Here is a 24,282-nt window from a genome sequence, read left to right as displayed (position 1 = left end):
GCCATGGTCTCCGAGCTGATAGTCCATGCTGCTTCAAACGTCGTCTAACTGTTCGTGCAGATGGTTGTTGTCTTGCAAACGTCCCCGTCTGTTGACTCAGGGATGGAGACGTGACTGCACGATCCGTTACAGCCATGCAGATAAGATACCTGTCATCTCGACTGATAGTGATACGAGGCCGTTGGGATCCAGCACGGCGTTCCGTATTACCCTCCTGAACCCACCGATTCCATATTCTGTTAACAGTCATTAGATCTCGACCAGCGCGAGCAGCAATGTCGTGATATAATAAACCGCAATCACGATAGGCTACAATCCGACCTTTATCAAAGTCGGTAACGCGATGGTACGCATTTCTCCTCCTTACACGAGGCATCACAAAAACGTTTCACCAGGCAACGCCGGTCAACTGCTGTTTGTGTATGAGAAATGGGTTCGAAACTTTCCTGATGTCAGCACGTTGTAGGTGTCGCCACCGGCGCCAATCTTGTGTGAATGCTCTGTAAAGCTAATCATTTGCATATCATAGCATCTTCTTCCTGTCGGTTAAATTTCGCGTCTGTAACACGTCATCTTCGTGGTGTAGCAATTTTAGTGTCCAGTAGTGTAGCATGACAAGCTAGTATATAATGTGTAGGACTATGAGGTCAAATTTATGGTACCAAAAGGTCTTTAACAAAATCAAAGTAATAGCTTATACATACTGGGCAAATAAGAGTGCATTCATAGGATGTAAGTACGCGGTGACCAAAAGAGAATAAGGTGGTCGATGTTAACATAAAGTGAATTACGTTGGACGAAACAATGGTAAGAAACCATCGAAAAAGTATTATGCATCCTACCCATCACATTCCACAACCTCTGTCTAACACGCACTCTCACACATTTCGAAAACGTCTTGGGCTCAATAAAGAGCTGTAGACTGATTAGTTTCAGCCTTCCAAACCGCACTTCGTACCATGTGGTCACACGCGAAAGGCTGGACAAAGTCAATTGATGTGTAGTGAGTGTCACAGTCATTTGCTGTCAGACTGTGAATGTTTTATCTTGTTTGATAACGATATATGCAAGCAAAGCCTAGTCTGAGTACTTCAAAACTGGACGGTGATTAGTGTGAATCAGTGCTATACGAAAAAGTACTCACTGAATTCTCTACAGTAGGCGCGATATATCCAGTCTGCACCGTAGCCCTCGAAGTTGGAGGTGTAGATCTTATCGCAGACACAGTCGAGCACCGTAGTGCCGTTCGCCGCCAGCAAAACCAGCAACGGAGCAGCTACCCCCAGTGGATGCATTGTCAGCTGTTGTTGAGACCGAGAGGGAATCACACGCAGTGAGCATCGCAGGCACCGCGGGCCCACTATAAGGATTCTCGTAGCGGAAGTCTTTCCGCAGGATGGGAAAACCACAGGAAGGACGACGACTTCCGTGCTTATTCTTTTTTCCTGTCACAGTAACAACCTGCGAGCACACAGTCGTTTCAGAAAGATATTCCTTCGTTTTACGCGTACATCTGCCACACGTTTTTAGGACGACAGAGAGAGCCACTAAGGGATAAACGGGTGATACCCAGAAGTGAAGGTTTAATTTCCGACATAAGAATTGCGAGGCTTGACCTCCTTTAACACTGATTCACCAACTGAGAGAGGTTGTAGGTAACTCCACTCATTGTAACAATAAATTTGTTCATCCCTGTGATTGACGCTATGCCTGTTATACAGGGAGACAATATTATTGAAATACGTACAATAAAATCGTCATTACGGTTTGTGTTAGGATGTTCAAACTGCTGGCCACGGGGCACTCTGGGAAATAGTATGCGCTGGCATAATTTGGTTTAGCGACGAAGCCCACCTTCATTTGGAGGGTTCGTCAACAAGCGAAATTGGCGCATTTTGGGGACTGAAAATCCGCATTCCGCGACCGAGAAGTCTCTTCACGCTCAACGGGTGACTGCCTGGTTTGCTATATCCAATCACGGAATAATCGGTGCGATATTTACCTTGATGGCACGGTAACTACCGAACGGTACGGGAATGTTTTGGAAATTGATTTCATCCCCATTTTCCAAGGTCATCCTGATTTTGACAATTTGTGCTTCATGAAAGGCGGTACTCGACCGCCATAGAAGCAGGAGAGTGTTTGATTCCCTGGAGGAGCAGTTTGAGGACCGCATTCGTGTTCTGGGGCACCCAGAGGCCACTGGCATCGGTCTCGATTGGCCGCCATATCTGGATCTGAAGACATGCGACAAATCTTTGTGAGGCTATATTAAAGACAATGTGTACAGCAATAACCCCAAAACCAATGCTGAGCTGAAAACAGGCATTCAGGAGGTCATTGACAGCGTCGATGTTCCGACACTTCACCGGCTAGTGTAGAATTTCGCTATTCGTCTGCGTCACATAATCGCAAATGATGGCACGCATATCGAGCATGTCACAACCTACATCCGAAAAGGGGTAGTGACGTTTACATGTTGAATAATGCGTATGTACGCCGTAGTTAGTAACTAATGTAGGTTTTTTTCACATAGTTCAATAATTGTCACTCTATATCTTTCATATATTATAAAAACGTAAGTTTTTGTGCGTTGTAGTATGTCTGTTACCCCTTCACGCTGAAACGGCTGTAAGTGTATAGATAAAATTTGCAATGAGGGTTGCCTGTACCTTGAATTAAAACAGGCTATCTTATATATTTCTAAAAACCAAAGGGTTTCGGGTGCGGGAGAAAAGAAGTGTACCTCATGACGCGGAAGTAGCCATACTTCATTCATCCAGCATCTGTGAATGAGAGCACTAGTGACTTTTTGCAGACTTTACACGTGATTTCAAGCCTTTACGAAACTTTTCCTCGCTGACATCCCCCACAAAAAGATGAAAGATGTTCGTCGCTTACTTAATTTTCGTTGTTCACTCAGGAAAACTGGCGCCTAAGCCATAACACTTTATTTTATTACTTCTTCACTACTATCTGTATTCGCGGCACATTTTGCATGCAATATTCACATATATCACTGATTTTTTGTTGTTGTTGTTGTCATCAGTCATCTCACTGATTTGATGCGACCCGACACGAACTCATCTCTTGTGCCAACCTCTTCATCTCACAAGGGGAGGCCACGGCGTTTGGAACGCGGATTTACTTCAAACTTCTCCCACTCGTAGCACTACATTAGGACAATAAAATGTGTAAGCGGTAGCGCGTACTTCTCAAGCGTTACTGAGAAAATCGCAAGATAATTTCGGTCGTCAAGTATATACCTGTGCGTGGCCGTTTTTACCAGGAAGCGGCAGCAGCCGAGTGGGTAGCGTTCAAGCCCCTGATCGCTGGATCGAGTCCCGTTCGTCACTCTTTTTATTTCTAACACAGTCGTTTTCTTTACTATTTACATTACAATTGATATAATGGGAAAAATGCTTGTAATCGGATGAACATTTATTAAATTTGCAGTGTTATTTGGCAGCCTACAAATTTTTATTGTCACAAATAATATAATATTCATAACTATCGACTAGTAAACGACCAAACGCATAAAGTGATACTGAAAATGTCTGCTTGTCCGTGATTTGAGAAATCACGTATACCTGGAAGGAGCCCGAAACTACTTGTTACCTCCAAGATTTGACCAGCACAGACAGCATTCGAAAGACGTACAATTAATCGTCGCTTTCGACATTACGAGTACAATGGCAGAATGGTATTTTTTTGTAAAAACATGGAAAACATAAAGTTAAACGGCACCAGCTGCATTGAATAAATGCTGTTTTCGCATACGCAAGGTCTTTTGAGATTTTACGTGGAAAAGCGAACCTCGTTAAAATTTTCAAAAACCTCTCTTTCAGCCAAGAATTTGGAAGAAAACCATGCATAACGCTGCATTTCCTCAAATATCGGCGCTGATAATTGATCATGCAGTATCGAGTGTATTTTAATAGCGTCTTCAAGAGGCAATTTTCGATTAAATACGAACAGTTTTGAAGATAAAAATTTGTATACTGCCAAATAACATTGTAAATTTAATAAAAGTTCATCCGATTACGTGTATTTTTCCCATTATATCAATTGTAACTAGTAAAGAAAATTGTGTTAGAAATAAAAAGAGTGACGAACGGGACTCGATCCAGCGATCCAGTGATTACGGGGCTTGAACGCTACCCACTCGGCTGCCGCCGCTTCATGGTGAAAACGGCCACACGCAGGTATGTACTTGACGACCGAAATTATCTTGCGATTTTCTCAGTAACGCTTGAGAAGTACTCGCTACTGGTAACATATTTTGTTGTCCTAATGGAGTACTCCGAGTGTGCGAAGTTTGAAGTTAATCCGCGTTCCAAACGTCGTGGACTGCCCTTGTCAGAGCAGCACTTGGAACCTACGTCCGCAATTATTTTCAGGATTTACTGCAATCTCTGTCTACAGTTTTTGTCCTCTACAGCTCCCTCTACTACAGTGGAAGTCATTCCTGATGTCTTGACAGATGTCCTATTGTCCTGTCCCTTCTCCTTGTCAGTGTTTCCATGAATTCCTTCTTCTCAGTGTTTCCATAAATTCCTTTCCCATTTTGCGCAGAACCTCCTCATTCCTTACGTTATCAGTCCACCTAATTTTGAACATTCGTCTGCAGCACCACATCTCAAATGCTTCGAATCTCTTCTGTTCCGGTTTTCCCACAGTCCATGTTTCACTACTGCACAACGCTGTGCTCCAAACGCACAGTCTCAGAAATTTCTTTCTCAAATTAAGGCCTATGTTGGATACTAGTGAACTTCTTTTGGCCAGGAATGCCCTATTTGTCAGAGCTAGTCTGCTTTCGATGTTCTTGCTCCGTCCGTCATTGGTTATTTTGCTGACTAGCTAGCGTAATTCCTTAACTCCATCTACTTCGTGGCCATCAATCCTGATGCCATGTTTCCCACTTTTCTCATTTCTGCCACTTCTGCTTCGATTTACTCTCAATCCATATTCTGTACTCATTAGACTGTTCATTCCATTCAGCAGATCCTGTAATTCTTCTTCAGTTTCACTCAGGGTACCAACGTCGTTAGCGAGTTGTATCGTTGGTATCCTTTAAATTTGAATTTTTATTTCACTCCTGAACCTTTCTTTTATTTCCATCATTGCTTCCTCGATGTAGAGATTGAAGAGCAGGGGGGAAAGACTACGTCCCTGCCTTACAGCCTTCTTAATCCGATCACTTCATCCTTGGTTGTCCACTGTTATTAGTCCCTCTTGGCTCTTGTACAAGTTGTGTATTACCCGTCTCTCCCATTAGCTTACCCCTATTTTTCCCAGCATTTCGAACACCTTGCACCACTTTACACAGTCGAAAGTTTTTACCACGTCGACATATCCTTTAAACGTGTCTTGATTTTTCTTTAGTCTTGCTACCACTGTCAACCGCAACGTCGGAATTGCCTCTCAGGTGTCTTTATGTTTCCTAAAGCCAAACTGATCGTCATGCAACACATCCTCAATTTTCTTTCCCTATCTTCTGTATATTATTATCATCAGCAGCTTGGACGCACGAGCTGTTAAGCTGATTGTACGATAATGTTCGCACTTGTGCGGTCTTGTAGTCTTCGGAATTGTGTGGATGATATTTTTCCGAAAGTCAGATGGTACGTCGCAGACTCATACATTCTACACACCAATTTGAATACTCGTTTTGTTGACACTTTCCCCAATGATTTTAGAAATTCTAATGGAATGTTATCGATAGCTCCTGCCTTATTTGATCTTAAAGAGTTCCAAAGCTGTTTTAAAACCTGATTCTTGTACTGTATCTCCTATCTGTTATAAGTCGACTCCTGTTTCTTCTAATATCACATCAGACAAATCTTCCCCCTCATGGAGGCCTTCAATGTGCTCATTCTATCCATCCGCTCACTCCTCTGCATTTAACAGTCGAATTCTCGTTGCACTATCTTACCACCCTTGCTTTTACTTTCACCTAAGGTAATTTGACTTTTCTATGCGCTGAGTCAGTCCTTCCGACAGTCATTTCTTTTTCAATTTCCTCACATTTTTCATTCAGCCATTTCCTCTCAGCTTCCCTGTACATACTATTAATTTCATTCTTCAGCGACTTGTATTTCTGTATTCCTGAATTTCCCTGAATGTTTTTGTACTTCTTTCTTTCATCGATCAACTGAAGTATTTCTTCTGTTAGCCTTGGTTTCTTCACAGTTACCTTTTTTCTATCTATGTTTTTCTTTCCAACTTCCGTGATTGCCCTTTTCGTGATGACTGGGTGTTGTGTGATGTCCTTAGGTTCGTTAGGTTTAAGTAGTTCTAAGTTCTAGGGGACTGATGACCATAGTACTCAGAGCCATTTTGATTGCCCTTTTTAGAGACGTCCATCCGACTTCGATTGTACTGTTTCTATAGCATTACCTTAGCGAACTTCAAGCATATCTCGTCATTCCTTAGTACTTCCGTATCCCACTTCCTTGCGTATTGATTCTTCCTGTGTAATGTCTTAAATTTCAGTCTACTCTTCATCACTAGTATACTGTGATATGAGTCTATACCTGCTCCTGGGAACGCCTTACAATCCAGCATCTGTTGTTGGAATCTCTGTCTGACCATGATGTAATGTAACTGAAATCTTCCCGAATCGCCCGGCCTTTTTCAAGCATAGCTCCTCTCCTTGTGATTCTTGAACAGAGTACTCGCTATAACTAGCTGAAATTTATTGCAAAACACAGTTAGTCTTTCTCCTCTCTCATTCCTTGTCCCAAGCCCATATTTCCCTATAGCCCGTTCTTCTACTCCTTCCCCTACAACTGCATCCCAGTCTCTCATGACTATTAGATTTTACCTTCCTTTACGTACTATGTTACCCTTTCAATATCCTCATATACTTTCTCTATATCTTCGTCTTCATCGTCGGCATGTATCCCTGAACTATAGTGGTCGGTGTTGGTTTACTGTCGATTCGGATAAGAATATCCCTATCACTGAACTGTTCACCGTAACACTTTCTGCCCTACCATCCTATTCATAAAGACTCCTACTCCCGTTATAGCATTTTCTGCTGCTGTTGATGTTATCCTATACTCATCAGACCAGAAATCCTTGTCTACTTTCCACTTTACTTTACTGATCCCTACTATATCTAGACTGAAACTTTGCGTTTCCCTTTTCAGATTTTCTGTCTTCCCTGCCACGTTCAAGCTTCATCAGTAAGAGACTTTTGCTACATCTACATCTACATGGTTACTCTGCAATTCACACTTAAGTGCCTGTCAGAGGGTTCATCGAACCATTTTCATACTACTTCTCTATCATTACACTCTCGAATGGCGCATGGGAAAAAGGAACACCTAAATCTTTCCATTCGAGCTCTGATTTCTCTTATTTTATTACGATGATCGTTTCTCCCTTCGTAGAAGGGTGTCAACAAAATATTTTTGCATTCAGAAGAGAAACTTGGTGATTGAAATTTCGTAAATAGATCACGCCGCAAATAAGACCGCCTTTGTTTCAGTGAATACCACCTCAGCTCGCGTATCATATCAGTGACACTCTCACCCGTATTGCTCGATAACACGAAACGAACTACCATTCTTTGCACACAACTGTTCAGGCACGTACTTACATCCACCTACTTCGTCGTCAATGGCCAATGCTATGAGCAAACTGACGGTGTGTCTATGGGGAGCCCTCCCTAACCAGTGGTAGCCAACTTATTTATGGAGAGTTTCGAAGAGGAGGCAGTTCATGTGGACTAACGGAAACCCGTGTTTTTTTACCGATATTTGGACGACACGTTTGTCATCTGGCCCCACGGACCTGATCATCTACTGACGTTTTTAGGGCATCTAAATTCCGTCCACGACAACATACGGTTCACCATGGAGATTGAGAAGCAAGGGAAATTGCCCTTTCTTGATGTACTTGGAGATCAAATGGCACTCACAGTCATAGCGTGTACCGTAAGCCTACACATACGGACCTATATCTACACGTCTCGAGTTACCACCATCCTGCACAACTCAACGGGATGCTAAACACGCTGGTTCATAGGGCACACTCGATATCGGACGAACAACGTATGCAGGCAATGCGACATCAAAAATTGGGAGACTGCTAAAACAACACAAAGCTGACACGGTCTTCCGACCACCATCACAGATACGGGCCCTACTGGGGACAGTGAAAGACGGATTTGGCCTCAAGGAAGCGGGCGCATATAATATTCCATGTGATTGCGGCGAATCCTACATCGGTCAAACAATCCGAACAGTCGAAGACCGCTGCAAAGAACACCAACGCCACACGCGCCTAGGCCAGCCCACCAGATCGGCACTGGCAGAACACTGCTCGGAAACTGGACACAAAGCGAAATACGAAGAGAACAAGATCCTTGCCCCTACCAGTTTCTACTGGGACAGCATCTTCAAGGAGGCCATTGAAATTCGCGTAACGGACAATCTCATAAACCGAGACACAGGTTTTCAACTGAGCGAGGCAGGGCAACCATTACTTAACTCCATGAAGCAGTCGCACCAAAAGCGGACACAAGACCCTTCTACGACGGCCGCAGAGGACACTCCACGGGATTTACTGATGGACATAAATAACACTGACAATGTGCAGACAGACCCAAAAAAAAAAAAAAATTAGGCTACCAGACGGTAGAATACAACAGAAAAGAATTAGAAATCAACAGAATACAAATATGAAATAGGAATAGCATATCAGAATAGTATATAAGAAATTCACCCAATGTTGGAAATAAAGAAAGTCCAAACAGAATCAAATAAGACTGGAATGAAAGATGCAAAAAAAAAAATAAAAAGTAAAATTCTCCCAGCACGGGGACAACCGGACGTGCTCGATATTGCTCTTCTGAAGGGCATCGAGTGCGACTGCTGAGACGCGTAACGTCATCTCCTCCGACCACGTACCGGTCATTTTTGGCCTCGACGTGGCCGGAGCTTCTCTTCCAGACAGCCGTCCGAGCTATCGCAGGCTCGACGCAGATCGCTTTCAAACGAAAGCCCTCGAACTGCTCGAGGACGCGCCAAACTCCGCCGTGGTAGGGGCAGACGTCGCCCTAGCGTTCTTCACCCGAAGAATACTCCGAGCAGCGGAGGAAGCCACGCCGAGACGTCGCCAAGGAGCACGGGACTTCCCGCGACAGCTACCGCGCCCCATCCTGGAAGCGATCACCGAGAAGAACCGACTGTTTCGTGAATGGCAGCTCACTCGCCAACCAGACACGAAGCGCTGCTTAAACCGCATGAGACGGGAAATTAAGGCAGCAGTCGAGCATCACCGGAACCAGGAATGGGAAGACCTTGTGTCTACCCTCAATCCTGAGGATGGCAGTGGCTGGAGGGTGGTAAAGTCCTTCCTACGCCGGCGACAGCGAATAACGCCTTTACAGGTCGGGAGCGACTTCGCCAGCGGCCCCGACGCGAAAGCCAGCGTCCTGGCTGACGCATTTTCAGCAAACTTCACACCGGTGGCCGACGTCATCGACGACGACCACATACGGCGGGTCCACGAGCAACTACCAACCTTCTGCGCCGCAAGGGAGGAAGGCGACGTTATCGAGCCGATAACGGAGGAGGAAGTCGCTGTGCAGCTTCGCTCGCTGACCCCCAAGAAGGCTGGATGTAGCGATAGCGTCACAAACCTCCTGCTGAAGAACCTTCCGCCGGGCTTGCACCGGCAACTTGCCGATGTTTTCAACGAGATTCTCCGGTCAGGTGTCTACCCCTCTGCGTGGAAACACGCGGGGGTCGTGACCATTCTGAAATCCGGCAAGGACCCACGCAAGTGCTCTACCATCTGAGCTACCGAAGTTTGGAAGGTAGGAGACGAGATAGAGGCAGAAGTAAAGCTGTGAAGACCGGGCGTGAGTCGTGCTTCGGTAGCTCAGAGGGCAGAGCACTTGCCCGCGAAAGGCGAAGTCCCGAGTTCGAGTCTCGGTCGGGCAGACAGTTTAAATTTGCCAGGAAGTTTCATATCAGCCCACACTCCGCTACAGAGTGAAAATCTCATTCTGGAAACATCCCCCAGGCTGTGGCTAAGCCATGTCTCCGCAGTATCCTTTCTTTCAGGAGAGCTAGTTCTGCAAGGTTCGCAGGAGAGCTTCTGTATAGTTTGGAAAGTAGAAACCTTTACTTCGGAAATTAAACGTCACCAAATTGTATTTCCAAAATTCATCATTCTCGGTATCTTTGTCTCCGAGCTCTGAAAACTATTCCCAAACCTCTCAGCACGACCAACATCTGGAATGCTACACCAGCGACAATGCTACTAGCAGAGATCACATTGTTTGTAGTCAGAGCCTCTGTGATATAAAATATCAATTGTTTAAAACCTCTGTCTGAAAAATATCCAGTACACAGATTTGAAGTATGACACATCGAATGAAAATAGAGCTTACATCACTTCTCTTCAATAACAAAAATAACCTAGAAACCTTACAATTGGAGACGCTATCAGGCGCTAGCTACGCTCCCACCCACCACCGACAGGCAATTTACGGGGAACTGTGGGACCTGTGCGTAGGTACCTCGTGACACACAGCTCCGAAGAAGCGTCAAGGATTTTTCGAAACCATTCCACGCAGACTCAAGTGATTACAGTGTGTGTCGTTCGTTCCTACGCTGTTAAAACAGTTGATCATCATCAGGATTTCGAGTGAACGGAACTGCGTAACACCAACACTTCATGCCACTCGTAATTTCACTTGTTTATAATTTTTTCTATATTTTGTATATACTCTGTCAGTATTTAAGTAAACTTATAACTTTGTACTGAATACGGACATTTTCTGTATGTGTATTATAAGCTGTAAAATACTATATACTATAATTTTAGCCATTGGTGTCAATGTTACTTGCGTTACCATGTTACTTTCGTAAAATAGTCCGCAGCTCGTGGTCGTGCGGTAGCGATCTCGCTTCCCGCACCCGGGTTCCCGGGATCGATTCCCGGCGGTGTCAGGGATTTTCTCTGCCTCGTGATGACTGGGTGTTGTGTGCTGTCCTTAGGTTAGTTACGTTTAAGTAGTTCTAAGTTCTAGGGGACTGATGACCATAGATGTTAAGTCCCATAGTGCTCAGAACCATGTGAACCATTTTTTTTTTTTCGTAAAATAAATAACAACCGCCTTCATTCAGAACCGCGATTTCATTTCAATGCACGCTGTATTTTGAGCCCTAGGGGTTTATCATCACGTGCTTTGACAATCCCCATAGATTTTTAGCCGATTTAGGTTAACTGTCGACATGGTAACTTGACAAGGTATATTACAATGTAGCACATTGTCAATGTTAGTTTACAAAACTAAGACAAATTGAAGAATAACTTACTGTCTCCATCAGTGAATACATAGTTTCGAAGCACAGTATGACTAAACATTTTTACGCACGCATATATACACTTTCTATTCTACAGCACATGTGCACACAATAATCAAAACGGGTCAAAGTATTTTAGAAGCAAAGATGCTGCAGTTCTACAAATACAAAGCTTTTGTTATTTCAAAGAAGATACAAAGCTACTAGTTCATTAGCTGTACAACATATAACTTACAAAGCGTTTGTAAATATTTCAAATTCGGATGAATGTCGTCAAATGGTTGCACTATTAAATATTTGTTTATTTAGGAAAAAATAAACTTTGATATTTTAATATTGGTGTTTTTAAATAGAAATTGATACGATCAAAGCAACTGCAATAAGTAAACGGTATTCAGAAAAATCTGTTGACAAACTATAGAACAAAATGTAGAACAACACCAGTAATTGAAGCACTACAGGAATAACAACTTACACAAAATATATTTTCACAATCATTCCCTTTTTAGGCACAGCATCACAAAATATTGCTAACTTATTTAGAAAAATTAATGTTAAAATATAATTCTCCATTAAAGTATACTTCTCCACAAACAACAAACACCAAACATGGACACAGTAAACACAAACACCTCTGTAACAGAAGATGGTGAAATATGTAAATTACAAAGTAACTGCTGCCCTGCATTTTACATAGTCAAAACAGAAAGAACTCTCTACACATGTTAAGAAGAACACACTGATGCGTTTATGTTTAATCACTTTGACAAACCCACAATAGCCAACTACATATACCTTAATAGAAAAAAGAGTAAGTGACATCCACAACAGCCTAATAGCACTCCAGACAGAAAACCATGCTTAGAAACTTGGTCTACAAGAACAAACATAAATAATGTTACATAAAGAAAAATCTTCTGAAAACATGTTGAATGAATAAACAGCGTTTAGCAGCCACAGTTTTCTCAGTAAATTTAAAAGCTCATTTTTCCCTAATTAAACAAATATTTAACACTGCAAACCATTTGATAACATTCACCACATTTGACAAGTTCACAAATATTTGTTTTGTAGATAATGTCTCGTAACAACTAATATTGTAATAACGTTGTATCTTCTTTCAAATAATAACTCATGTGAATATATAGTCCATCATGAGGTCTTTGACTGTTTATCAATACAAATAAAACAGATAATGCAACAGTCACTTGTTTATTTTGCTCCTACACGTTTCGACGGTTCAATCCATCATCTTCAGGTGGAGAATTGTTTACGGTAAATAAGTTACATAAAACCGCAACCAGTCATTTTTTTGAATAATTATGTTTTATTCCCTGAACCAGTTTTCGAACATTTTCAGGTTCATCTTCAGATGGTTTCTGGAAGTTACATCATTATTTTTGGCATAATGCTGGGTGCCAAACTCTACCGGCCACACTATCAAGAGTTTCTCTCTCGTTTGGTCAAGCGTATAATCGTCAGGAAAAAAGAAAGATTGCGACCGGCCGATATCGTGTGTATCATTCAGAAGTCGCCAGCAACAAGAATCGATGCCACAGATATTAGCCAGAGCTTGGTGCAATCCAGAACGACGAATCGGAGGGACTACTGGATACCAAAGCTCTTGTCTCAGATGCAGCGCCCTCATACTGATGTCAATATAGAGCCGAGCCACGAGGTGCTCTGCCCGTTCCAAAACATAGCTGCAGCAGTCAACGCCACCGTAGGACAAACTAGTAGTTAAAGTTTCTGATGAAATTTATTTTCGTAAGTGTTGCACTTAGTACTGCAAGAGAACAGTTTGATAATACACTACTGGCCACTACTGGACCCGAAGATGACGTACTACAGACGCGATATTTAACCGACAGGAAAAAGATGCTGTGATATGCAAATGATTAGCTTTTCAGAGCACTCACACAAGATTGGCGCCGGTGGCGACACCTACAACGTGCTGACATGAGGAAAGTTTCCAACCGATTTCTCATACACAAACAGCAGTTGACCGGCGTTGCCTGGTGAAACGTTGTTGTGATGCCTCGTGTAAGGAGGAGAAATGCGTACCATCACGTTTCCGACTTTGATAAAGGTCGGATTGTAGCCTATCGCGATTGCGGTTTATCGTATCGCGACATTGCTGCTCACTTTGGTCGAGATCCAATGACTGTTAGCAGAATATGGAATCGGTGGGTTCAGGAGGGTAATACGGAACGCCGTGCTGGATCCCAACGGCCTCGTATCACTAGCAGTCGAGATGACAGGCATTTTATCCACATGACTGTAACGGACCGTGCAGCCACGTCTCGATCCCTGAGTCAACAGATGGAGACGTTTGCAAGACAACAACCATCTGCACGAACAGTTCGACGACGTTTGCAGCAGCATGGACTATTAGCTCGGAGACCGTGGCTGCGGTTACCCTTGACGCTGCATCACAGACAGGAGCGCCTGCGATGTTGTACTCAAAGACGAACCTGGGTACACAAATAACAAAACGTAATTTTTTCAGTTGAATCCAGGATCTGTTTACAGCATCATGATGGTCGCATCCGTGTTTGGCGACATCGCGGTGAACGCACATTTGAAGCGTGTATTCGACATCGCCATACTGGCGTATCACCCGGCGTGACGGTATGGGGTGCCATTGGTTACACGTGTCGGTCACCTCCTGTTCCCATTGACGGCACTTTGAACAGTGGACGTTACATTTCAGATGTGTTACGACCCGTGGCTCTACCCCTCATTCGACCCCTGCGAAACTCTACATTTGGTTCTGAGCACCATGGGACTTAACATCTTAGGTCATCAGTCCCCTAGAACTTAGAACTACTTAAACCTATCTAACCTAAGGACATCACACACACCCATGCCCGAGGCAGGATTCGAACCTGCGGCCGTAGCAGTCCCGCGGTTCCGGACTGCAGCGCTAGAACCGCACGACCAAACCCTACATTTCAGCAGGATAATGCACGACCGCATGTTGCAGGTCTTGTACGGGCCTTCCTGGATACAGAAAATGTTCAACTGCTGCCCTGGCCAGCACATTCTCCAGATCTCTCACCAATTGAAAACGTCTGGTCAATGGTGGCCGAGCAACTGGCTCGTCACAATGCGCCAGTCACTAGTCTTGATGAACTGTGGTATCGTGTTGAAGCTGCATGGGCAGCTGTACCTGTACACGCCATCCAAGCTGTGTTTGACTCAATGCCCAGGCGTATCGAGGCCGTTATTACGGTCAGAGGTGGTTGTTCTCGGTACTGATTTCTCAGGATCTATGCACCCAAATTGCGTGTAAATGTAATCACATGTCAGTACTAGTATAATATATTTGTCCAATGAATACCCGGTTATCATCTGCATTTCTTCTTGGTGTAGCAATTTTAATGGCCAATAGTGTATTTGTTAAATTTCCTGATGAAATTCATTTTCGCAGATGTTGCACTTAGTATTGCAAGAGAACAGTTTGTTAATATGTGCTTCAGGTGATGCTTTTCTAATCAATGACAGTTGTAAATTAACCAGAAATCCTGCCATAAAAAAGAGTGTCAAAATTAAGCAATTCTTTTATTCATCTCTGTACTTAATAGGCAATGTCCCAACTAACTTATAATCGCCCAGCCGAAACCACTAAGGATACAAACTTGAAATTTGCGGAGGATGTTGACCTTATACTGTACGTGGGATCGAAGAAGGGATTTTTCTTAATTCTACGCCCAACTGTGTGAAACAGTAAAAGGTTTAAAAAAAAATGTCGCTATTAAGGCAATTTTGAATCTAGACCTATGAAAACTGTCGTTTTGTTTCTTGTTCAGAATTAAAGGAATACATGTTTCAGAAGTTTTGGAAATCTAGCCCCTTTGGGGATGCAGCAATAAGTGATTTTTTTAAAAAAACATTATTAAAGAACTACTGAACTATTTTTAAAGCTACAGCCTTGAGAATTGGTATTTTACTTCTGTGTTAGAAACTGAAAAAAATGTTTCATTTTTTTTCAACATTCATTTCCTAAGGGGTCTCTTTAGTTAGACATTAAAAGAACGTGTTTTAATGTGTTTGGATGTTGAACTCCGAAGGAAATAAAGTAGGGGATGAAATGTTTTATGAAATCTTTGATTGTAAAAGCATGTTTTAAATTAAATGAATGAAAATTTGAATTTAGCTTCTCGGTTCGAAATGAAAAAAATACGTCTGTCACTATTTTTGGGAATTCAGCCACCAAGGGCATGAAATAGGGAAGACTGATTCACTGACTCATCACCGACCTGCCTAAACCACTAAGGATAGACACTGGAAATTAGCAGAGGGTGTGGATCACAAGAAAACAAATACAGAGGGCTACAATGACATCCAAAGCAGCTGGGAAAAAAATAAAAACTGGTATTTTAGGAGCAGCAGAAGAAGTAATAGGAAAAGAAAGGACAGAGAAAAGGAAAGGAATGGATCACTAATGACCTACTAAGTATGATAGAAAAAAGAAGGAAATTAAAAAGTTCTGTGAAGAGGGAACAGAATCAACAGAGAGGCAGAACAAGCAAGGGAAAAACACCTTTGATCTCTGTATTTCAGTTGAGGACAACATGAGAAAGGGAAATATTGACAAGGCCTTTAAATGTGTGAGACATTTCTCTGGAGACAGAAGAAACAAGTGTAGGGCTGTGATGGATGAAAATGGCAATATGTTGGATGACGATGATATGAAGTTGCAAGAAGATGGAAACAATATATAGGAAAACTGTGCAGCGACCAGAACTGTCTGAAAACATCATGGAAGAGAAACAGAAGTAGATGCACACAACAGAGGTGAACCTATGTTAAAGGAAGAGTTTGAACTAGCTCTAAAAAAATTGAAAAACAACAAATCGCCTGGTATAGACAATATCCCAGCAGAACTTCTGAAATCTGGAGGAGCAAAATTGAATCAGGAGTTGTATAATCTTAGTTTTAACATGTACGAGCAGGGTAAAATTCCTACAGACTTTGAGATAAACATTAAGATCCCCATTCCAACGAAGCAAATGCTACGTGAAAATTATAGGACGCTCAGCCTAGTTACTCACGCCTCTAAAATAGTAACTTCAATTACCTTAAAACGCATAGAACAAAAAGTCGAAGCTACACTCTCCGAAGACCACTTCGGATTCAGGAAAGATAGAGGAACCAGAGAAGCAGAGAAAGCCTTTGATAATGTTAAATGGGATAAGATGTTTGAGGTTGTAAGACGTATGGTTTGCCGGTGATGGGCGAGGCATGACAGAATCTCTGACCAGAGAGTAGTTTATCGTTAGTTGTTGCTTGTCGCGAGTCTGCGCTTGACTGCACGAGTCGACAGCAGTAGTCTGGTGTAGTCTGCGTGAGTCGCCGGGAGTCGGCATGCGTCGGCTGTGTGCTCTGCTCGCGACTCTGGTCAGGATTCTGGAGGATGAGTATTGTTGTAGAAGGTAAAGAAGCAGCCTTGCGCATAATTAATAATGTATGTTAATTCTAACTTAATTTGTTCAAAAAAATGCCCCCATAATAATTTTCATAATATAAAGTAACTTTTTTAAAGAAAAGCATTCACTTCAATTTAAAGAATATTTCCAATGCATGATCATTCCTTCCAAGAATCAGAAAAAAATATACGCCAGCATTGCACAAAGCTGTGTCGAAAAATGACTAATTAAGAGCAGATATAATTGCAGTTTTATTGAGGTAGGAATTTTTGCTTTTGTTATTCGGAATACAGGGCCGAAGGTCAGCGCCTCTGTCCTCATAAAATTCATCAGGTTACAAAACGTTTTTATTATTTTGGTGTTTAGGAATTTTTCTGTTTCGAACTTGACATTAAATGAGAATAGAATTTTTGTGGTAACATTAAATGTGAATGCATTTCTGCACACAGACTATAAATGGGAGCCAATTTTGTTCAGAGGTTACAATATTATTTAAAATTCATTTAATTATTATTATTTTGGGGAGTTTACATTTGGCTCCATTTCCATTTTCATTTATCATTAAAATTCGTGTGGGGAGGTTACAAGGTACTCAAAAAAGTAGGAACAGACTATAAAGGTAGAAAAATTATATGGAACCTGTACAAAAACGAGACAGCAGTTATCCGTGGACGGACAAAAAAGGAAGAGGTGCAGATACGGAAAGGTGTCCGACAAGGTTGCGCACTATCCCCTGTTATATTTAACCTATACATTGAAGAGGCGCCGAAAAAAGTAAGGGAAAATTCACAGACAGGTGTAGTAATTCATGGCAAACGAATAGATATGATAAGATATGCCGATGATATAGCCGTCCTTGTTGAAAGTGAAGAAGATCTTGTAGTCCTACTGAATAGAATGGATGAAGTTATGGGGGAAGAATATAATATGAGAATTAATAAAGCAAAAACAAAAGTAATAGCATGCGACAAAAAAGATCAAGTGAAAGTCCAAGTTCATGTAGGCAATGAACTGCTTGAACAAGTTGATAAATTGACTTATCTGGGCAGTAATATTACCAGGGATGGAAGGAGCGAGGCAGAAGTGACAAGTAGAATTGCTCAAGCAAAGGCTGCTTTTAACAAGAAGAAAAACATCTTAACATCTAAGAGCATCAGCCTTGAAATCAGGAAAAGATTTTTGAAATCATATGTGTGGAGTGTGGCATGCTATGGGTGTGAAACATGGACTATCGGAACAGAGGAAGACCAGAAGCTAAATTCTTTTGATATGTGGTGCTATAGACGCATGCTCAAAATAAAATGTATCGACAAGGTCACAAACGAAGTAGTTCTGGAAAGAGCAGGTGAGAAGAGAAGCTTCTGGAGTTTCATTGTTAAAAGAAGAGTGCAATTTACAGGCCATCTATTAAGACATAAAGGACTCCTGAACACAATGATAGAGGGATATGTCGAGGGAAAAAGACCAAGAGGAAGACCACGGCTGAGGTACATGGATCAAATCGTGAAAGATGTGGGATGTAACACCTATAAAGAAATGAAGAGAAAAGCTGAAAGACGCACAGAATGGAGACAAGCTGCCATTGTAGCTGTTGCAGACCAATCCTTGGATTGACCACTACAGAAGAAAAAGAAGAAGAAGAAGAAGAAGTGGATCTTACACTGTGGGCATCGTTTAAGCATGGATTGTTCGAAATTCCACTCCTAAGTGGGTGAAATAGGGGGGGGGGGGCATGAAAGGCCTGTTGAAAATATGTCTTTATTAAGGCATTTTTGAGCATTTTTGAACATAGACCTACGAAAGTTGGCATTTGGTTTCCCAGTCAGATATAAAAAAATACGCGTTTCAGCATTTTTGAGAATTCAACGACCAAGGAAGTAAAATAGTACGTGAAAGCTTTTTTTAAAGTAAATCATTATAAAAGAACTACTAAAACATCTTTTCAGCTACATCTATGAAAACAGGTATTTTACATGTCGGTTAGAAATACAAAATACGTGATCAAAATATCCACGGGTGTGCTGCCGGTCTATAGTGTCCAACGGCCACAATATTTCGGCGATCATACATGTCGCCATCATCAGGTGAACTGACGGACTGAGCTCCTGTGAACGTGCCGGCACGGAGATCCGTACGCTCTGGCTGCTCAGAGGGAACTGGGTTCGGTCACGGCGGCGGCCGATTTAAATACCCTCCGCCCGCGGCGCGCTCCCTCCGCCGTCCGCGCCCCGCGCCACGGTCGCGCGGTGGAACAGATTGCGACGGCGTCTGAGATGACGTCGGTGTGATGGCTCTGTCCGCCGTGGTCGTCACAACTATACGTTTGCTCGACTTACTCTTGATTAACCCGATCGCTGGTTCCCAAGCCTTGCTAAGATTATAGCCACAGTCACGGTTTATGAGGTCGTCATTGGTGCGAATTTCGATGGCCTCTCTAACAACGCTGTCCCAGTATCTCGACGTCTGTACCAGAATTCTCGTGCGGTCATACTCCATGGCGTGATTTTCCGACAAACAATGTTCAGCGACCGCCGACTTGCTCGGATACATCAGTCGAGTGTGCCTCTGGTGTTCACGGAATCGATCCTCGACGGTACGCATCGTCTGACCAATATACGACTTGCCACATTGACACGGATTCTGGTACACGCCGGCCTTCCTCAAACCGAGGTCATCTTTGGCGCTCCCCACCAGTGCACGAGTTTTATTTGGAGGACAAAACACAGTTCCGACCCGGTGTTTCTTCAGAATGCGGGCGATTTTTCCCGAGAGTGCGCCTGTGTATGGAATAAATGCAGTGCCTACCTCCTCCCTCGTGACTTCATCCATCTCAACAGGTTGTGCTGCAGTGGTTGGGCGGAGTGCACGTTGAATCTGCCACTCTGAGTACCCATTTTTTCGAAATACAGTTCTCAGATGTTGCAATTCCTGGGGTAGACTCTCTGCGTCAGAGATAGTGCGCGCCCTATGTACTAGAGTTTTAAGTACCCCATTCCTCTGTGAAGGGTGGTGGCAGCTGTCTGCGTGCAAATACAGATCAGTGTGCGTAGTCTTCCGATACACCCCATGACCTAGGGTGCCGTCAGCCCTTCTCTTGACCAAGACGTCAAGGAAAGTTAATTTACCCTCCGTTTCAGTCTCCATAGTGAATTTGATGTTGGGGTGTATGGAGTTTTGATGTGTAAGGAAGTCAAGGAGTTTATCCATACCATGTGGCCAGATGACGAACGTGTCGTCCACGTAACGGAAAAAGCAAGTAGGTTTCCATACGGATGACAACAGGGCTTCCTCCTCGAAGTTCTCCACGTACAAATTCTCTACCACCGGTGAGAGTGGGTTACCCATGGCGACTCCCTCCGTTTGTTCGTAGTATTCTCCATTAAAAAGAAAATACGTCGAAGTCAAGACATGCCTAAAATGTTCAGTGGTCTTCTCGTCAAACTTCTGACTAATCAATTCTAGTGACACTCGCAGGGGTACCCTCGTAAACAAGGAAACGACGTCAAAACTCACCATGATATCTGACTCATCCAACCTGAAGCTATCAAGGCGTTTAACAAAATCCACGGAATTACGGATGTGATGAGGGCATTTACCCACATAAGGACTTAATATTTCCGTCAGGTATTTGGCCAACAAATATGTAGGTGCCCTGATGTTGCTGACAATGGGGCGTAATGGTACCCCCTCTTTGTGAACCTTCGGGAGTCCATATAGTCTAGGCGGTACCGTCGTTTCCTTGTTTACGAGGGTACCCCTGCGAGAGTCACAAGCTCGGATTGGCTGAAGCATGGGGAAGGAAATCGGCCGTGTTCTTGCAAAGGAACCGTCCCGCTATTTGCTGAAGCGATTAGGGAAATCACGGATAACCTAAATCCGAAACCGAAATATTACTCGCAATAGCGAATAATTTTTACTTCAGCTACATTAGGTATTGAAAGAATACCTGCTGGTGACACATGAAAATCCGTGCCCTGACCGGGACTCGAACCCAGATTTCGCGCTTATCGCTAGCGGTCGCCTTACCCACGTCGGATGTACGTGCACGCTTCCAGTATCGATTCAGCCCTCTATACGCCACAGTGTTTACATTCCCTAGTACTCACATGTATGTCTGAAGGAACAAACAGACATTGCAAAAATAAGTGTTACAGCCAAGACAGCCAAAAATGGCGATAGCACTAATTTGAACAGGTTTGTCTCATTAACCCGCTAAGAGGGTACACCAGGGTCAAGCTCAGTTTTGGAACCCATACTCATGACTTTTTTTCCAATAAAATAATTAATAAATTACAAAACTGACATTAGACCTTTATTACTCACACTTAAGATTGTATTATGTATTTGTTTAAGTAAACATCTTTCGCCCAGTGGGCACTACACATCGACGCAAGGCCTTTCGCGGAGAGGGATGCGGCTTGGTGAAGCTCTGAACACCACAATTTTGAACCTAGAACAAAATTTCAAAAACTGCTTTGAAACTGATGATATTGCCCAACGTACCGCGTAGGATATTTAAAAAAATTGTTTTTAACAAAATGACGGCACTCTGGAATAGAAGTAAATATTTTCAACAGGAAAGTCGTTATAAAAACTTGCAAAAATACCGAAATTAAAATATATCGCAAAGATTCTAACTACTGCAATAGAAAAAAGGCCAACTCACAAGTTACAAAAACGTATAATGTAACTGCACATAGAGGGTGACAATTACCGAACTACATGAAAAAAACGTAAATTAGTTACGAACTAAACTTTATTCAACATGTAAGCGCCACTACAGATATTCGGATATAGGTTATGACACGTGCGATAGATATACCTGCCATCATTGGCGATGGTGTGGCGCAGACGAATAGCGAAATTCTGCGTGTTCCCCTGGAGTGTAGTAACATCGGTACTGCCGAGACCTCCTGAATGGCAATGGTTCAAATGGTTCAAATGGCTCTGAGCACTATGGGACACAACTGCTGTGGTCATCAGTTCCCTAGAACTTAGAACTACTTAAACCTAACCAACCTAAGGATATCACACACACCCATGCCCGAAGCAGGATTCGAACCTGCGACCGTAGCAGCAGCGCGGCTCCGGACTGGAGCGCCTAGAACCGCACAGCCACCGCGGCCGGCTGAATTGCACAGCAATGGTTTTTATCTTAATGTTGTATACTTTGTCTTTAATACAGCCCCACAAAAAGGAGACGCATGTGTTTAGATCCGGAGCATATGGCGGTCAATCGAAGCCCACGCAAGTGGGTACCCCAGAGCCAGAATGCGGTCCCAAAGTGCTCCTCCAGGACACAAACACTCTTCTGCTTCGATGGGGTCGATCTCCGTCTTGCATGAACCGCTTCTTGTCGAAATCAGGATCACTTCGGATAATAGGGATTAAATCATCTTCCAAAACCTTCACGTACCTAGACGTTAAGTCCCATAGTGCCCAGAGCCGTTTGAACCATTTTAAACCTCCACGTACCGTTCGCTAGTTACCGTGCCAACAAGGAATATCGCACCGATTATTCAGTGACTGAACATTGCCCACCACACAGTAACCCGTTGAGGGTGAAGAGACTTCTCTGTCGCAAAAAGTAGATTCTCAGGTCCCCAAATGCGCTAATTTTCCTTATTGACGAGCCCATCCAAATGAAATCCGGCTTCGTCGCTAAATCAATCCATACAGTGCATGCTAATTCCCATCATGCCCCGCGGCCAATCTTGCAGTTCGAACGTCCTCAAACAAACCCTTCGGAAGTTATGACGATTTCATATCATATAGCTCCAAACCGGTCACCCTGTGTATTTTGTGTGTTATGGCTCCATCTAACTTGAATACGACTGTTTGACATACAGCTACGTGCAGTAATCGCTACTGGACATCTGATAACGGATAAATTAAAAAAAGCGTCATATGAGCGATAAAGCCATTCCTTGCCTGTGTTTGACTTTTGTCGTAGCGACTCAGTCAGCCTTATTGGAAAACTACTGACTCTTATAAAAATGGTAGCCTGTTTGCTGCATGATTTGTGTACCATTTATCTTACTGAAGTTAAAAAATTCTCGAAAATCTTGGAATCAGTGGGACTGATATATAGCCAGTAACAGGTTCGATAACAGGCAAAAATTGCCGAGACTCTCGATTCCTGCAATGGATTGACTGTCTACATCTACATCTACATCCATACTCAGCAAGCCACCTGACGGTGTGTGGCGGAGGGTACCTTGAGTATCTCTATCAGTTCTTCCTTCTCTTCCAGTCTCGTATTGTTCGTGGAAAGAAAGATTGTCGGTATGCCTCTGTGTGGGCTCTAATCTCTCTGATTTGATCCTCATGGTCTCTTCACGAGATATACGTAGGAGGGACGAATATACTGCTTGACTCGTCGGTGAAGGTATGTTCTCGAAACTTCAACAAAAGCGCGTACCGAGCTACTGAACGTCTCTCTTCCATTGGAGATTGTCTATCATCTCCGTAACGCTTTCGAAATTACTAAATGATCATGTAACGAAGCGCGCTGCTCTCCGTTGTATCTTCTCTATCTCTTATATCAACCCTATGTGGTACGGATCCCACAGCAGTGAGCAGTATTCAAGCAGTGGGCGAACAAGCGTACTGTAACCTACTTCCTTTGTTTTCGGACTGCATTTCCTTAGGTTTCTTCCAATTAATCTCAGTCTGACATCTGCATTAACGACAATTAATTTTATATGATCATTCCTTTTTAAATCACTCCTAATGCGTACTCCCAGATAATTTATAGAATTAACTGCTTCCAGTTGCTGACCTGCGATATTGTAGCTAAATGATAAAGGACCTTTCTTTCTATGTATTCGCAGCACATTACACTTGTCTACATTGAAATTCAATTGCAATTCCCTGCACCATACGTCAATTCGTTGCAGATGCTCCTGCATTTCAGTACAATTTTCCATTGTTACAACCTCTCGATATACTGCAGCATCATCCGCAAAAAGACCCAGTGAACTTCCGATGTTATCCTCAAGGTCATTTATATATATTGTGAATAGCAACGGTCCTACGACACTCCCCTGCGCCACACCTGAAGTCACTCTTACTTCGGAAGACTTCTCTCCATTGAGAATGACATGCTGCGTTCTGTTATCTAGGAACTCCTCAATCCAATCACACAATTGGTCTGATAGTCCATATGCTCTTACTTTGTTCATTAATCGACTGTGGGGAACTGTATCGAACGCTTTGCGGAAGTCAAGAAACACGGCATCTACCTGGGAACCCGTGTTCATGGCCCTCTGAGTCTCCTGTACGAATAGCGCAAGCTGGGTTTCTTTTTCGAAACCCGTGCTGAGTCCTATAGAGTAGATTTCTAATCTCCAGAAAAGTCATTCTACTCGAACATAATACGTTTTCCCAAATTCTACAACTGATCGACGTTAGAGATATAGGTCTACTGTTCTGCACATCTGTTTGACGTCCCTTCTTGAAAACGGGGATGACCTGTGCCCTTCTCCAATCTTTTGGAATGCTACGCTCTTCTGGACACCTAC

The 24,282-nt window shown here is 43.0% G+C and overlaps 1 protein-coding gene across 1 annotated transcript in view; it reads right to left on the bottom strand.

Moving 5' to 3' along the window:
• LOC124551095 overlaps window positions 1-1,319 on the bottom strand; it is a 64,622-nt gene extending 63,303 nt beyond the window's left edge. Inside the window, exon 1 of the mRNA XM_047126026.1 lies at window positions 1,145-1,319. Coding sequence (XP_046981982.1) covers window positions 1,145-1,295 — 151 coding nt within the window. The 5' untranslated portion in view covers window positions 1,296-1,319. The remainder of the gene's footprint in view (window positions 1-1,144) is intronic.
• Between the last annotated feature and the right edge of the window lie 22,963 nt (window positions 1,320-24,282).

This window comes from Schistocerca americana, chromosome 9 (assembly GCF_021461395.2).
Source record: "Schistocerca americana isolate TAMUIC-IGC-003095 chromosome 9, iqSchAmer2.1, whole genome shotgun sequence".
Classification (NCBI taxonomy): domain Eukaryota; kingdom Metazoa; phylum Arthropoda; class Insecta; order Orthoptera; family Acrididae; genus Schistocerca; species Schistocerca americana.
Note: the sequence above shows the minus strand (reverse complement) of the source record. Positions and strands in the feature narration are given on the sequence as shown.